Raw genomic sequence first — 14,294 nt, forward strand, 5'->3', positions numbered from 1 at the left:
CTTTCTTCCAGCAAAGGGCCAATTCTGCTGTAGGCGGCAGAGCCAGCTTAGAGGAAAAAGAGGTGAGGCCCAGGGTAAAGGGTGAGACAAGGGGGAAGGGAAAGAGGAGACCCCCCCCCCCGGGTCACACAAGCCTGGCATGGGGGGGGGGGCTTTTTGTGTGAGGTGCTCACATTGCTTTTCAGTTCTGTCTTTTTATTTCTTTCTCTCCTCACATCCCGCCTGCATTCATTCCATTTTCACTTTGGTCCTTACTACTGTCGAGTTTGCAGTGCTGCTCACTACAGGGATACGAGGCTGAGGAGCTGCTGGGCAGGAAGGGATCTCAGAAGGTGGGATGGGGAGCAATTTGATAGCTTGCCCCAGGCACTGTTTTGCTTTGATTTACTTGTTAAGATGACAGATATATGGACCCAAGACAGAAAGTCACCAGAATCCATATGTTGCATAAATCTATAGCTCTTTCCCCCAGTTCAGTTAATATAAGCCCATTCGTAGTTGGACAAGATTAATAATCTTGACTGTATTTCACCACAGGATACTCATTAATGTCTATCTCAGAACTCCAGGCAGTTGTCACTCCCCACACACATTGACTGCATTTTCATCCACAGCAGTAATTCTTGTTGGTTAGCAATGCTTTGACTTGAGATCAAGGGGAAATATCACTGTCAGTAAATCAGCTTCCTTGCAAACAAACCACTTTCTTTGTGGTACTATAAAACCCTGACCTGGATAGCCCAAGGTAGCTCGATCTCAGAAGATCTCAGAAGCTAAGCAGGAACAGCCCTGGTCAGTATTAGGAAGAGAGACCACCCAGGAATATTAGGATTGTGACACAGAGGCAGGCAATGGCAAACTACCTCTGAACATCTCTTGCCTTGAAAACCCTACAGGGTAGCCATGAATTAGCTGTGACCTGATGGCAAAAAAAAAGCCAGTTGTGATTTTAAAGTGAAGCCTGGGCAATTTCTAGCAAGGCAACTTGAACAACTCTCTGAACAAACAAAGCAGTATCAAGGTTTAAAACACTCAATTTTCTATTAAATTAATTAGATGTGAAATGGAATGGTATAAGCCAATCTCGTCAGATCTCAGAAGGGAAGCAGGTTTGGTATGTGGATCGGAAACTCACCAAGGGAGATTCTGCACAGAAGGCAACGGCAAACCATCTCTGCTTCTCGTTTGCCTTCAAAACCCTATGGGGTCACCATAAGTTGAATGCAAACTGACAGCCCTTTACACACACATTTAATTACTACTTGTCTTGTATACACAAAGCAAATCCACATAATATTAGGAAGCCTAAGAGAATGATCCTAAGCAGGTCTATTCAAAATTCTATTAAGGTCTATTCAGTGGGACTTACTCCCAGGAAAGTATTCTTTGGACTGTATGGTAAACATACTATAAGAAAAATGAAGACTGCCAGTGAAAGAAATAAGAAAGCATAATCAAAATCAACCAGATTATTTCCCTCCATAGCACAATTTAGAAGGCCTACATACAGCGCTGAATATACTGTCTTCGTGAAAGCAACATTTGCAAATTTCATTTTGCAGATGAATGATACAAATTGGGTTTGTACTTACTCAGATTGCTGTACATATGAAGACGCCTCATTCTGAACCTGACCCAAAATTCATCTTGCCAAGCACTGTCTGGCAGCAACCCTCCAAAACTGATCCAAGTCTTATTAGTTATGGTTCTTTTAACTGGAGATGCCAGGGATTGAATTTGAGACATTATGCACGCAAGACATGTGACTCTGCTATCCAGCTCTGGCCACACCTCTGAGTTTTTCTGCCTCCTCTATGGCTATTCTTGGGCTGACTCAGGTCTTACACAAACTTCCAGCCATGTGGTCCTTCTCATCACAGCTTTAGAAGAGCATGAAAGTGACACACCTACCAAGGGGCTGGGATCCCTTGTCTGGGCCAAGCTGTGACAAAAATGTTGTTCCTCCCCATGGTAAGCAAAACTGGACCATGACATGCAATGTCTGCAGAATACATAAATGTCTGCAGAACAAATTATACAAAACAATAAAAGATCCAACGTGGTTCAATGCATGTAACGAATGGTGGTCGCAAAATCTAGATACCGAGTTTTACTTTCTTAAAGCACTACATGCACACCATCTTGAATGAAATCCCCCACAAACAGACGATTGGCTTCCCATTTGGTTGTGCTCCATACTACAGAAATGCATTCATTCAAACATGCACAGAAATTTGAACCTTACGAACTAAGAAATGTGCATTTTTAAACTCTAGAACATGCCGGAACTCAGCAAAACAAACTGGTCTGAGGTTAGATCAATGCAATTTATAACATTTTGCAAATATTTGTGTTTTCTCAAATGCTTCATATCAACTATGGTGCTAACAAATACAACAGAGTTAATAATATTAATGTTAGAATGGATAACATATTGATCATTAGAATGGATTACAAAAGAAGATCCCTCACAATACCTTCCATTGCTCTCTTAAAGAAGACTTTACAGCTTCCACAGGTAAGGACTCCATAGTGACATCCTGAAGCCTCATCACCACAAATGAGACATATCTTCTGAGGCAATGATTCAAAGGTGTACTGTGGGCTCTGGCCAGCTTCTGCATCGGACCTAGATGAAGAAGGGAAGAAAATGGGATTGCAATATTCAATAAAGTTGATATATAAAACAGAATGTATCCTGTGTGGAAGAAATTACAAAATGGCAAGTGGGGATGCAAAAAGACAACAGTGCAAAAGTAGAGAATGAAGCAACACAAAAGTAACTAAGCACCACTTATCAAGGAACAATCAGATTCTTCCAGGTTAATATGCAAAGTGACAGAGTAGAGACCATCTCTTCCACAGCCAATCTGACAAGGAAGACAGCTGGCAGCTCTACTTCTGTTCAATACACAGCAATATACTAATTTTTGCAGCTGTTGATATTTCATTACCAATTTCAAGTCACTAAGGAACTCTTTCAAAAGTTCTGACTAAATTAGGGTTAATTTGAACACACATACACCCACCCTAATATATGAATAACAGGATAAGTCTAGCAAGTGTGATTCGGTCTATCAGGAATGAGATATCTCTGAAATGGACTTTTATAGCTTTCTATCTTAAATTATATGATGTGACTCACAAGTTTAACAATAACATATACAAACTCTAGAAGTAGGATCCTGTCAACAGTTCATGAAAGCTTACTCTGCACAAGAGTGTTAAGGACAAAAATAAAAGCTGGCAAAGGTTGAATGAATCTGGAAATGTTCTTTGACATGCCTAGTAAAATCACACAACTTTGACCCATCCCAGGTCCAATCTAGAGGTAACGAGAGCAGACCTGTCCCTTAAAGGCACTTCTTCCCAGTCACATGATATAATTTGAGGGTGGGGAGGGAGTGTTCACTAGCAATTTTGAACAGGGGAAGGCTTTTCCTTGGGTATCTAGCTCCCACTATGCTGAGAAAATTAACAGCCAAGATTAACATAAGAGCCCTGCTAGATCAGATCAGTGGTCTAGCACACTGTTTTCTACAATGACTAACCAGTTGCTAGGGAGCCCCATCCAAGGGGCCAGGGGCCAGAATGCAGTGCCGCAGCCAGGCCTGGCCTCCACCCCCAAAAAGCTTCCCAACAGCATGGGGAGGCATAAAATGTCAAACAGCCTCCCTGCTGCTAAGAAGCCCCTATTGGGCTATATACCCAATACCACCTTTTTGGTGGCGTAATTCAGTCATCCCAGTGGGGGTGCAGGGACGCAGGAAGGGAGGCAGCAGTCACACACCAGCAAATTAACCCCCCCCAATGGGGCTGCTAGAGGGTCTTACTCAGATACTGCCTCCTGTCACTGCTATTCAGAGGACTAGTACCGTGTTTCCCCGAAAATAAGACAGGGTCTTATATTAATTTTTGCTCCACAAGATGAGTAAGGGGTTATTTTCAGGGGATGTCTTATTTTTCCCCATGATTTTGGGGGCCCCACGTGACCAGATCAACTGCGCCAGGGAATCTGTAACTAGGGCTTATTTTTGGTGTAGGTCTTATTTTCGGGGAAACAGGGTACCCTGTAACATGGAAATTCCTTTGACCCAGCACAATTAGTAGTCAATTTGCTAATCCCAACACTAATCAATAATCAGTTTGAGTGTGGAAAAAAGTAATTAAAATATCTCATAAATCAGGTCACATGGGGGTGCATTTGGCCGCCTGCCCACAGCTGCATGCCCACCCAGCTCACTGCCTGCTCTGTTTACTTGCCAACCCCACTTGGCTTCCTGCCCTGCTCGCCTGCCCCACTCATCACTCTCATGGACACAGAGGCACATGAGTGCAGACACACACATACAGACAGCCTACACAATCATCGAACTGCCCAAGTCTCCCCCTTCACCTCCTTTGACCTCCTTCCAAGAGCAACTTCCCACAAACTTCTGCCACTGCCACCCTGAAGGTGCCATGGAGTTTGCTGAGAGTTGACCAGAGGGCAAAGAAGGCAACAGGGGACACTCAGCCGTAGCCCTCTGCTCTCTGGGCAAGGCACCCATGGTGAGCCCCAGACTCACCTCAAGCAGGCCAGTGGTCATGATAAGCCACAGGTGCCCTTTTAGTTAGGTACACCCCTAATGTTGGTCTGCAGTAGAACAAGTAGATGCAAGTTCCATACCAGAGTCCAACAAGATTTTCACGGTAAGAGCTTTCAAGAGCCAAAACTCTTTTTGTTTCCAAAACTCATACCCTGAAAATCATGTTGGTTTCTAAGGTGCTACCATACTCAAATCACATTTTATTGTACTCTAGATTACAAAAAACATACAGCATTTACTCAAAAGTAAGACTAGCTTTTTGCCAGGGTTGCTCTAAAAGAAGGGTATCATGCATTCAGGATCATTTTCTTTTCAAGTAAATATGGTATATTACCTTCATTCATGGAACTTTCCATGATCTCACGGGAGAAGAACTTTGCTGTATTGCTCCTACCTCTCTGAGATCTGTCCCAATACTTGTGAAGACTCACTCTTTTGACGAATGTGTGTATAAAGAAAAGGCTCAATGATAGATGCCATTTTCGCTTTCACACCAACCATCTGGCAGCGCCAGTCTCAACAAAGTGACACACTTTTAAGACTACTGAACTCAAAGTGTGAACTAAATGGTGTGACACTCTACTTAGAATGATACTGTATATCTCTGAATTAGGAGCTGGATTTGTTTTTTTTCGGTGGGATGTTTTGGGAATACTGTCATTCTTCTAAACATTTTTAAATTCTGAATATCCACACAAGCATAGCATGGCAAATTAAGAAGAATCAAATATAAAATTATAAATAACTAAATTAAAAATAGAGATTGTCTCACTGTATTTGCTATTTAGAAAATATTGCCCACCAATCGGTTGGAGGGTAATCAGCAAAGGGGCCGTCAACCAATTAGATTCATTTTACTTGAAGGTTCATCAGCATTTTGACTGATCAATCAATATCTGCATACCAGTAAAACTTCAGCTGTGTTATCTATTTCAGGTACTGAAGCAAGTTTAAGGTAACCTATAGTTTAGCAAACAAAGTTTATAAAGAAAAGCTGTCTCTTGTATTTTCTTTTTCCTTTGTTGTTACAACAACATGAAAAAGCCAAACCCACCTCAAGTCTGCTAGCCCCAAAACTCATAACCACCATCCCTAACTGTCTTATTAACTAAATCTTAAATCCATGGATCTACTGACTAAACCACTTGAAACTGACAGCCTTAATAAGTAAAATAATTTTTAAAGTATTCACCCTCACCTACAACCCCACAAACTTATTTCTAAAAAATACTTAGCATTTCAATTGTTCTACAGTCCAAACCATGATCCATTCTCATTTGATTCTGCTAGCTGATTTATTGGGTAAGAGGCATAGTAGGGGTAACCTCACCTCCCAAAAGTCCACTTATACCCACACACATATTGTTCCCCTCCGAACATAGCTGGCCAGATGGAAGCACGATTCTTCAACCTCCTTCCTCTCTTCTGAATATCACTGTCTGAAGAAGGTCCAAGCGAATTAAATGCTGACAGGTCATCTCCGCTGACTTCAATGGAATTTATCTGACGCACATCCGAGGACTATCGCTTAATCAGAACGGGGCTCAAGTATGAGAAAGACTTGTTTTGAAGACAGACCTAGCTCCCTTTGATATCATCTGATTAGTTTACAGTGCGTGATATTTCAATCACAATATCCTCCAACGTGAAACACAGAGATGGGTCCTAATACCCCTACACCTGCACAACGTGGGGGGGGGGGTCCTTCCCCTATTCTTCTTCTCCCCATAGCGCCCCCACCATCCCACAAAGCTTACTGTTCACATATGCTCCTAATCCTCCATATAGCCTTTTCAGGGGAGAAAAAGGGGTTTCTAGGAGCAGAAGAAGGCAGAAAATGATCAGACCCTGCCAACAGAAGTCTGGCAGGACCCAACTCATTGTGTCTGCTTGATGAAAAACCAGTCACTGTTATAATCTTACACAGGGGCATGCATGATTTAATAATACCCGCTTTATTGGCAGAATACATGCACTTCTATTTTCACACTTTGCTAGATGATATTGTTCAAAATTCTCTTGCCTGCACAGGCTCTGGAAGTTAACTTTAATTCACACACAGCTTTTCAAGTGCCAGTAGCAACAAGAGGTGATCATTTTGATGTTTATTTTCTAAATTTTGTAGAGTGCCAGTCACCAGTTCCTTGGAAGGGTTGCCTGTAACTATTTGATAGATCCAAGGCACCCAATCTTGGTGTTTCCAGCCTACCATCCTATATTTATTGTCTGTGTTTCATTGTATGTGTTTAAATTCCAACCTCATTTTAATGCACAATAATCAGCTGGAATTCTTTTATACCTTCAGCAGGTTCAACAGAGAGGATTGTGGGGAAATGAATGGTCAGTCTGAAATCCAGAAAGTGTGAACTTTTTATTGGAAGGCTCAAAATAATTGTTCATAGGGCCCAGATTTACTGCTACTAGAATTACAGCTAATAAAACTATCTGGATTTATTTGTAATGCACAAAATTGTGCATCATCTCATCATAGTTTAGGAGCTCTATCCTTTTGTGTGAAAAAATTATATCTTTAAAAAAGTTTCACTTTTAAAATGTTTTTTTGTGGAAAAAAACTTCTGGGGAATGATGAAACACCCTAGAAAAGGTGTTATGTCCCTAACAAGCTTCTGTTAATGATACATTTATTATTCTGTGGAAATAAAAAGTGCATTTGTTGCACAACCCACTCTGAACTTATCATTTAAAAGAACACTAGTTATTAGGAAATGTGTTAGTTATTAGTAATTGATCATGCTGGGACTTATTTGTGGTCTGTGCCCCCAATCCATACAAAATCAATGAAATAAGCAAATTGTTTTACTACTAAGCTGTGGGGATAAAAAGCCACTTGATGTCATACATTCTGCCTCACTGAATGGCTGGATAGGCTATGAAGGCAAATCCACATTAAGCCAGTAACAGCACAATCCTAGAAACATTTCCTCGGGAGTAAGGCCCATTGATTAGCCTCAAGCAGCATTCTGAGTACTGATTAGGTTTGCAGTGGTGAAAAACCTTCCAGGTCTTTGTCCACTTCTGGTCTCTCTCCAAGTGGGGAGGGGAGGTAAGAGACAGAGACACACACAGAGATGGGAGGCAGAGAAGCAAATAGGCCCCCTAAAGATCCCGGACCAATCAATGGCAAAGTAGGAGGGCTGGTTTGCAACCCTAATTCAAAGCTATCAAAAGCTGATTAACCAGCTAAACTAGAGGCAGCTTTCCTTTAAAGGACTTCAAGTAAGAGAGCTGGGGAAATCTTCTGCCTTAGGCCAAGGAGAAATCATCACAGGCCAGGGGTCCACAATCCGCACATGTGCTGAACAGCAGCATGCCACATCACATCATTTTACTGAGCATAAAAGCACCAAAAAAAGCCCCCTGACCTGCTGGAGCTGTTAGCAGGGGAAAAGGCGACAAACAGATCTGATACACCCACCATTGTCTCTGGACCCTTACCACTGCTGGTCTGGGGTTGCTCCCCATGTCTTTGACCAGATACAATCCTGTTTTCCATTTGTTTGCTGGAACATCATCACAAGCAGCTGCTGCGGTTTTGTTTGGCACTCAAGTTACCTACCTCTCAAAAGCCCCATTTGGCTGAATGGGCCAACGTTGATCAGAAATTGTAAACTGTTTTGAGGCAATTTATTATCTACACAAAGGAACTCTTAAAGGAGTTGGCTGTTGTGGGTTTTCCAAGCTGTGTGGACATGGTCTGGAAGTTTTTGCTCCTAATGTTTCGCCCGCATCTGTGGCCAGCAACTTGAGAGCCAGGACATGTGACATGCCTCTGAAGATGCCAAACATAGATGTGGGCAAAACTCTAGGAGACCCACAAAAGCCCGGAAAACCCACAACAGCCAGTTGATTCTGGCCATGAAACCCTTCGACAATATTTTGAAGGAGTCTTTTCTGCTATGAACAAAAGGCAGCCTGTTTTTTCATTCTAGTTATATGACGCATCCTTCAGGATCTCAAAAACGACATTCTGAGTCCTCAATCAGCAACTAATCTTCTCCATTTTCCACTTGCACCTCCCAAAGTATCCTTATCCAGGCTAAGTTAATATGGACTGGATCCACACACAGTGACACATGCCACTACTGTAATCGTTCACCTCTTGCATACGCCAGTCAAAAAATCCACCAGGTGAATGATTACCATTCTGCAAAACCCAACCAAGTGCGGGTACTACCATGCAGATTCATGGCCATAAAGGTAACCAACGAATCAGCTAAATGAACCGTCAAAGGTTTTCATGGCCAGAATCAACTGGCCGTTGTGCATTTTCTGGGCTGTGTGGCCACAGTCTGGTAGTTGTTGCTCTGAACTTTTTGCCCATATCTATGGCTGGTATCTTCAGAGGGATGTCATGGTAACATGCGCTTCTCTCCGGGGCACACTGCAAGATGTGTTTCTCTCTCCCGCACAGTGAGCCATGCCTCTGAAGCAGGCAATGCATATCTGTAATGGCTTCAGAGGCATGCAGAAGTATTATCTTTGGAACATCCTTTCTCAAGGGCTGGTGAGCCAAGGCTGATTTTTTCAAGGTGTCTCTTGGTTGGCTGTTGTGGGTCTTCCGGGCTGTGTAGCTGTGGGCTGGTAGGTTTTGCTTCGAGCGTTTTGCCCTTGTCTGTGGCTGGAATCTTTAGAGGCATATCACGGTAACAGGTGTACCTCCCCAGGGCACACTGTACGATGGGTTTCTCTCTGTGGCCCAGCATGCCAGGCCTCTCAAGACGGCCGCCACAGATGCGGGTGCAAAAGCTACCAGCTCCTGGCCCTACAGCTTGGAAAACCCACAAGAGCCAGAACCAGCGGAAAGTTCATTCAACAGCTTTCAAAAAGGCATTGGGACATGAAGGGATGGGATGGAGGGGGAGAAAATCCCAGCATTTTTGAGAGGGAAGCGATCGTTCATCCTACCTTATATAGCTCAGATAAGACGGGTACAGCTGGGGGAACCCGTCCTTGATGCCCGCCGGGGGCAAGACCAGCGGGGGGCCCCCGTGGAGGGCCAGCGGCTGGTACAAGGCCGGGGGCGCCGTGTTGGAGGTGGAGGGCAAACTGAGGCTGTCCCTGGACACGATGCAGCCGGGGGACACTTTACAAGGCGCTGGTCCGTAGGAGGAGGAGGCGGCGGCGGCGGCGGCGGCGGCCACCTCGGCTTTGTAGAGCACCGACTCCAGCGAGGAAGAGGAGGAGGAGGAAGCCTCGTGGGGGCCGCCGGACTTGGCCTGGGGGGGCGCGTAGTCTAACCCGGGCAGAGCTCTGGCCAGGGGCGACGTCTGGCCGCTCAGATAGACGCCGCCGTTGCCGAGCTGGCCCGGGGGGGCGCCCGCGGGCCCCGCCAGGCCCTCCTCCTTGATCTTGAGGCCCGGCTGGAAGTCGCCGCCGGCGAACAGGTAGTGGGGCTCCTTGGGCGAGCAGGGGAAGTGGGCCAGCTCCGGGGGCGAGGCCAGGCGCTGCGGGAGGGCGCCGAAAGGGCCGCCCCGCTCGTACTCCTCCACGTCCAGCAGCTGCCGGGTCCTGGCGGCGAGGAAAGCCGCGTTGAGGGGCAGCGGAGGCGGCCCCAGGAAGTCCCCGGGGTCGGACGACGACGAGACGGCTCCCGGAGCGCGCCCTGTCGGCGCCAGGTTGGCAATGGACGCCGCTTCCAAGCCGGGCTCCGGAGCAGTGAAGCCGGGCTCGCCCTTGGAGGCGTCGTCGGGCGCGGCGTCCTTGGCTCGGCGGCTTCTGAAGACGGTCCCGTCGGCATCCTTGGGCGCCTTCCAGGGCGAAGCCTCGGGGGGCGGCGGCAGGAGGGCGGCGGCGGTGGGGCCGGACGCGTCGCCCGCTTTGTCGTCGGGGGGCCGCCGGTTCATCGACGCGCCGGGAAACTCGGAGATCTCCGACCCGAAGAAAGACCAGGCGGCCGGCGGGCTGCCCGGGGTGGACGAGGGGACTAAGAAGGTGTCTAGGACCCTCTCCAAGGCATCCTTGTCCGCTGGGGAGCCGCAGCTTGGCCGGATCGAGGAGGAGTCACCCTTCGCGTCCTCCTCCTCCGGGAGGTACTCCCTGGGCTCGCCTTCCTCTTCCTCCTCCTCTCTTTCCTCCTCCTCATCGCTGCTTCTGGGATACAGGAGCCCGTCCAGAGATAAGTCGAGCGCCTCGACGGTCTCCTTGCGGAAGGGGCCCAGATCCTGGCGGCGGGGGACGCGCAACAGGAGCGAGCCGTCTCGGGGGTCGGAGGAGGAGGGATGAGCCCTGGTGTCCCCCTTGGCCTTTATCTCTGTCATAGCGGGCCTTTAGTTCGACGGAGAGGACAGCAGGGCCAATGTAGGGCTGGCTAAGTGGGGCTGGCCCTCCAAAGCTGCCCCGTCAACATCCTTTGCCTGTTAGGATCCGTCCCGTCCCATAGCGAGGCGCATCTCCCGCCGTCCCCAAGTTGGGCGCTTGCCTCGGATAGTTTTAAAGTCCGAGGCGAAGGAAAGGATCCGGCTGGACACGACGAGCCGAGGCGGGCTTCCCCCTCAAGCTCTCCGCACTCCAGCCTTTGCGCCCTGCCACGCCTCCAAAGCGTGCCCTCGGTGTCCCGGACAGCAGCCCCAGAAACAGATCCCGGAAGGCAGGCGAGGCGAGGCGGCGGTCAGACCCCAAAATAGCTCCGGGTGTCCCTGGATCCCGTCCGCAAAAGACGCCGGAGCTCCGCTCGCTGAGGGAAAGTCCGAAGAGCTTCTTGCTCTGGAATAGCTCTCGGGCAGTCTCGAACCAGCTCCCCCGCCTGCCTGCCTGCCTGCCTGCCTGCCTGCCAGCGGTCCGCGAAGTTTCAGGAGGCGGAGGGGTCTTCCCGAACCCGGCGACCCGTTTTTAACTCCAGGTTCCGCAACCCCAGCCAGCTCGGCGCTGCCTCCTCGTGGTCAATCCCTGGCTTCGGTTCTGGGTTCGATACCTGTCCCGACCAGGATTAGAAGAGCGCACCAAAAAACCTGGACCGCCCCCTTCCAGCTCCTCCTCCCGAGTCTGCACCCCCTCCCATTTACTCCCGATTACGGAGGATTCGGTGGGGAGGGTTTGACCGGTTGGATCGCTGCCTGTTGTGGCATTCCCTACAGGGTTAAGAACATAACTAATTCAATAACCCCTCATCTCAGGAAGCCCTGGCAGGCTAGGAGACTCTAGCGGGAGGGTCAGCATCTGGGTAAACTACAGTTCCTAATATTCTTGGAGAGGACCTATACCTGTTCCATAGATTTAGGAATATCGGTTCTTAGAATCGAAGTGCCTGGTGTCTTTCTTCAGCTGAGGCACACAATTCACATATCTTGGCTTATCGAGGTCAGGATGAACTTGGTTTAATAGATTTCTGCAGTAGCAAAGCTGTTCCAAAATTGCCTTCCAGGAATACACACCTTCCTTCACTGCAGTAGGGGTGTGAGCAATGGTGGGATTCAAATAATGTAACAACCAGTTCCGGTGGTGGGATTCAAAGAGAAGCACACCATTTTAACAAACGGTTCTGCCGGAGTGGTGCGAACCTGCTGAATCCCAGGATACATTTTTGTGTGCCGTGTCTGGATGATTCTTGGATAGCAGCAGTCACGGGAAAAATGAACACTCCTGAATGCGCGAAACAATATTTAGTTATTTAATTCATTGAGGCCCTGCCTTTCTCCCCATCAGGGACCAGAAGCACTGTCTTATCCTCTTTCCCGTTTTACCCTAACAACAGTCCTGTTGTAAAGGATTCAATGGTGTTGATGGTGAAGTAACCTTGAGTGCATTCCACACCCCATTTTACTACCAAAGCCTTTTATTTCTGCGTCTATGGAATTCCTTACACCTGTGAGGTAGGTTGGACTGAGAGCTCAATGTCTCCCAGTGAGTTTCCATGGCACGAGTGAGAATTCAAACCTGGGGCTTACAGATACTCCTAACCACTACACCACACGGGCTCTCTTTATTTTTTAATACTTCTTTCCTCAGTCTTCAGCAGAAACTGGGTCCACAGAAGGTTTGGTAGGAAAAGAGCCCTTCAGCCTCTTATTATTGCACAGAACTCTGCACCTGCTCTGAGGACCCTGTTTTTGTACATCCTAGGTGACGTGTGTTTAACTTAGCAAATTTAACAGCATTATTTTTCCAGCATTGGAACACTACTGTCCTGCTGTTGTGTGTTTTCCCTATGTGGCATGTGTTTTTTCTGCTTTTCCCACCACCTTTTGAATCAAACTGCTGTTCTTTTTTTCTCTCTCTTCTTTATAATAAACTTTTCATAAAGACGTTTTTGGACGTCACTTAGTACAATTTATTTCTCTGGGATATTTCGCTTAATCTCTTCCCCATGTGCTGGACTGCATGGGCGCCACATAGTTAAGATATTTTCTAGGTTTTCTACCCTGTTGTTTCATTATTGCTTATGAAAGGGTGAATGCTTAACTTTATCTCTAAAAAATACAGAGGCAGCACTCTTTCCAAAGCAAACCGTGTCAATTAAAGATGATTATTCCAGGAAAGAAATGGGAGCTATTTGCCTTTTCCCAAAGCTGGAGCAAACCCCTTAATCCTACTTGGTAATGATACAAATACATGTGGAGTGGGGGAAGACTTGCTATGCAGTTCTCTATATATTTACTTTTTATCACAACAACCCTGTGAGGAAGGCTAATCTCAGAGATAATGACCGGCCAAGGTTAAGCAGTGAGCTTCATGTCTGAGAGGTGATTTGATCCTGGGTCTCCTCAGACCTCATCCAGGTACTATTACAGTACATAACACATTTCCACCACACTGCGAAACTGCATGTAATTTTTTTTTTGCTTATAGATCTAGAAGTGCCAAGATGCAAATACAGTAGAAAGTGGTGGCTAGCTCATCACCTCGTATCAATTATCCTTGTTCGAAGCTTTCTGGATGCATGAAGAAATAGCTGAATAATAGATCCTTCAAAAGTCACATTTCTTTCCCTCATCAGAAACAGTTTCTGAACGCTCTGTAGCTTCTGAACTCTCATTTTTATTCCAATGATTTTAGGGAACTGAAAGTTTTTATGGACGAGGTGTAGTATCCTTCGGCGGAGATCTGTAGAACTTTTAACTACCTGTCACATCTTCCATCAATGTCCTATAGCATATTGAAAAGAGCCACTTCTAGAGGTACTTACATGGTAAACTAAGAATGTTTCATGTGGATTCCCCCTCCCCTTACCTTCAGTTCTTGAAGAACAAGGTGATCCCATTAGCAGATTTTCAAATCCAGCCAAACCAAGGTGTTTCCCCAGATTCCCACTTCTTAAAAAGTACTCTTTATCAATGTTCTTTCTACTCCCAGAACCTGAAGAAGAACAGGGCTTACACTCCCAGCATTTATATTGCAAGCCTTTCTAAGAGGACAGCACTAAAATCTTTTCTAGAAATTCACTTTGCTATTTGTCACTTGCAAGGGCCTCGAGAAGGACAATTTGTTGTGCTTCAAGAGATGGTCTTTTCAGTGGCAGACCCCCAAAGAGAACAGGCCCCTGAAGTGAAATGCACCTGTCCTCTTGCTTTTGAGTACTCAGAGGCAGTTGGACACAGTTTTATTTAGGACAGCATTTGACTAATGTAGTGGTTTTTTTTATTGGCAGTCCCAAGTTGTGATTTCAAATTGTGGTTTGTTGTGTATTGTTTTAGAACGTTTGTTTTTGTTACATCGGAAGCCCCTTGAGTCCTGCAAGGTAGAAAGGTG

General features: G+C 46.4%; 1 protein-coding gene across 2 annotated transcripts in view; it reads right to left on the reverse strand.

The window, feature by feature from the left end:
* PGR (progesterone receptor) overlaps positions 1-11,562 on the reverse strand; it is a 73,878-nt gene extending 62,316 nt beyond the window's left edge. The window contains exons 1-2 of one of the 2 annotated variants that reach the window (XM_048495272.1): positions 9,516-11,562; positions 2,478-2,629 (exon numbers count right to left, since the gene is read on the reverse strand). In XM_048495272.1, coding sequence (XP_048351229.1) covers positions 2,478-2,629; positions 9,516-10,867 — 1,504 coding nt within the window. In that variant the 5' untranslated portion in view covers positions 10,868-11,562. The remainder of the gene's footprint in view (positions 1-2,477; positions 2,630-9,515) is intronic. The other variant, XM_048495273.1, reaches the window with a different exon arrangement.
* Between the last annotated feature and the right edge of the window lie 2,732 nt (positions 11,563-14,294).

This window comes from Sphaerodactylus townsendi, linkage group LG04 (assembly GCF_021028975.2).
Source record: "Sphaerodactylus townsendi isolate TG3544 linkage group LG04, MPM_Stown_v2.3, whole genome shotgun sequence".
NCBI classification, from domain to species: domain Eukaryota; kingdom Metazoa; phylum Chordata; class Lepidosauria; order Squamata; family Sphaerodactylidae; genus Sphaerodactylus; species Sphaerodactylus townsendi.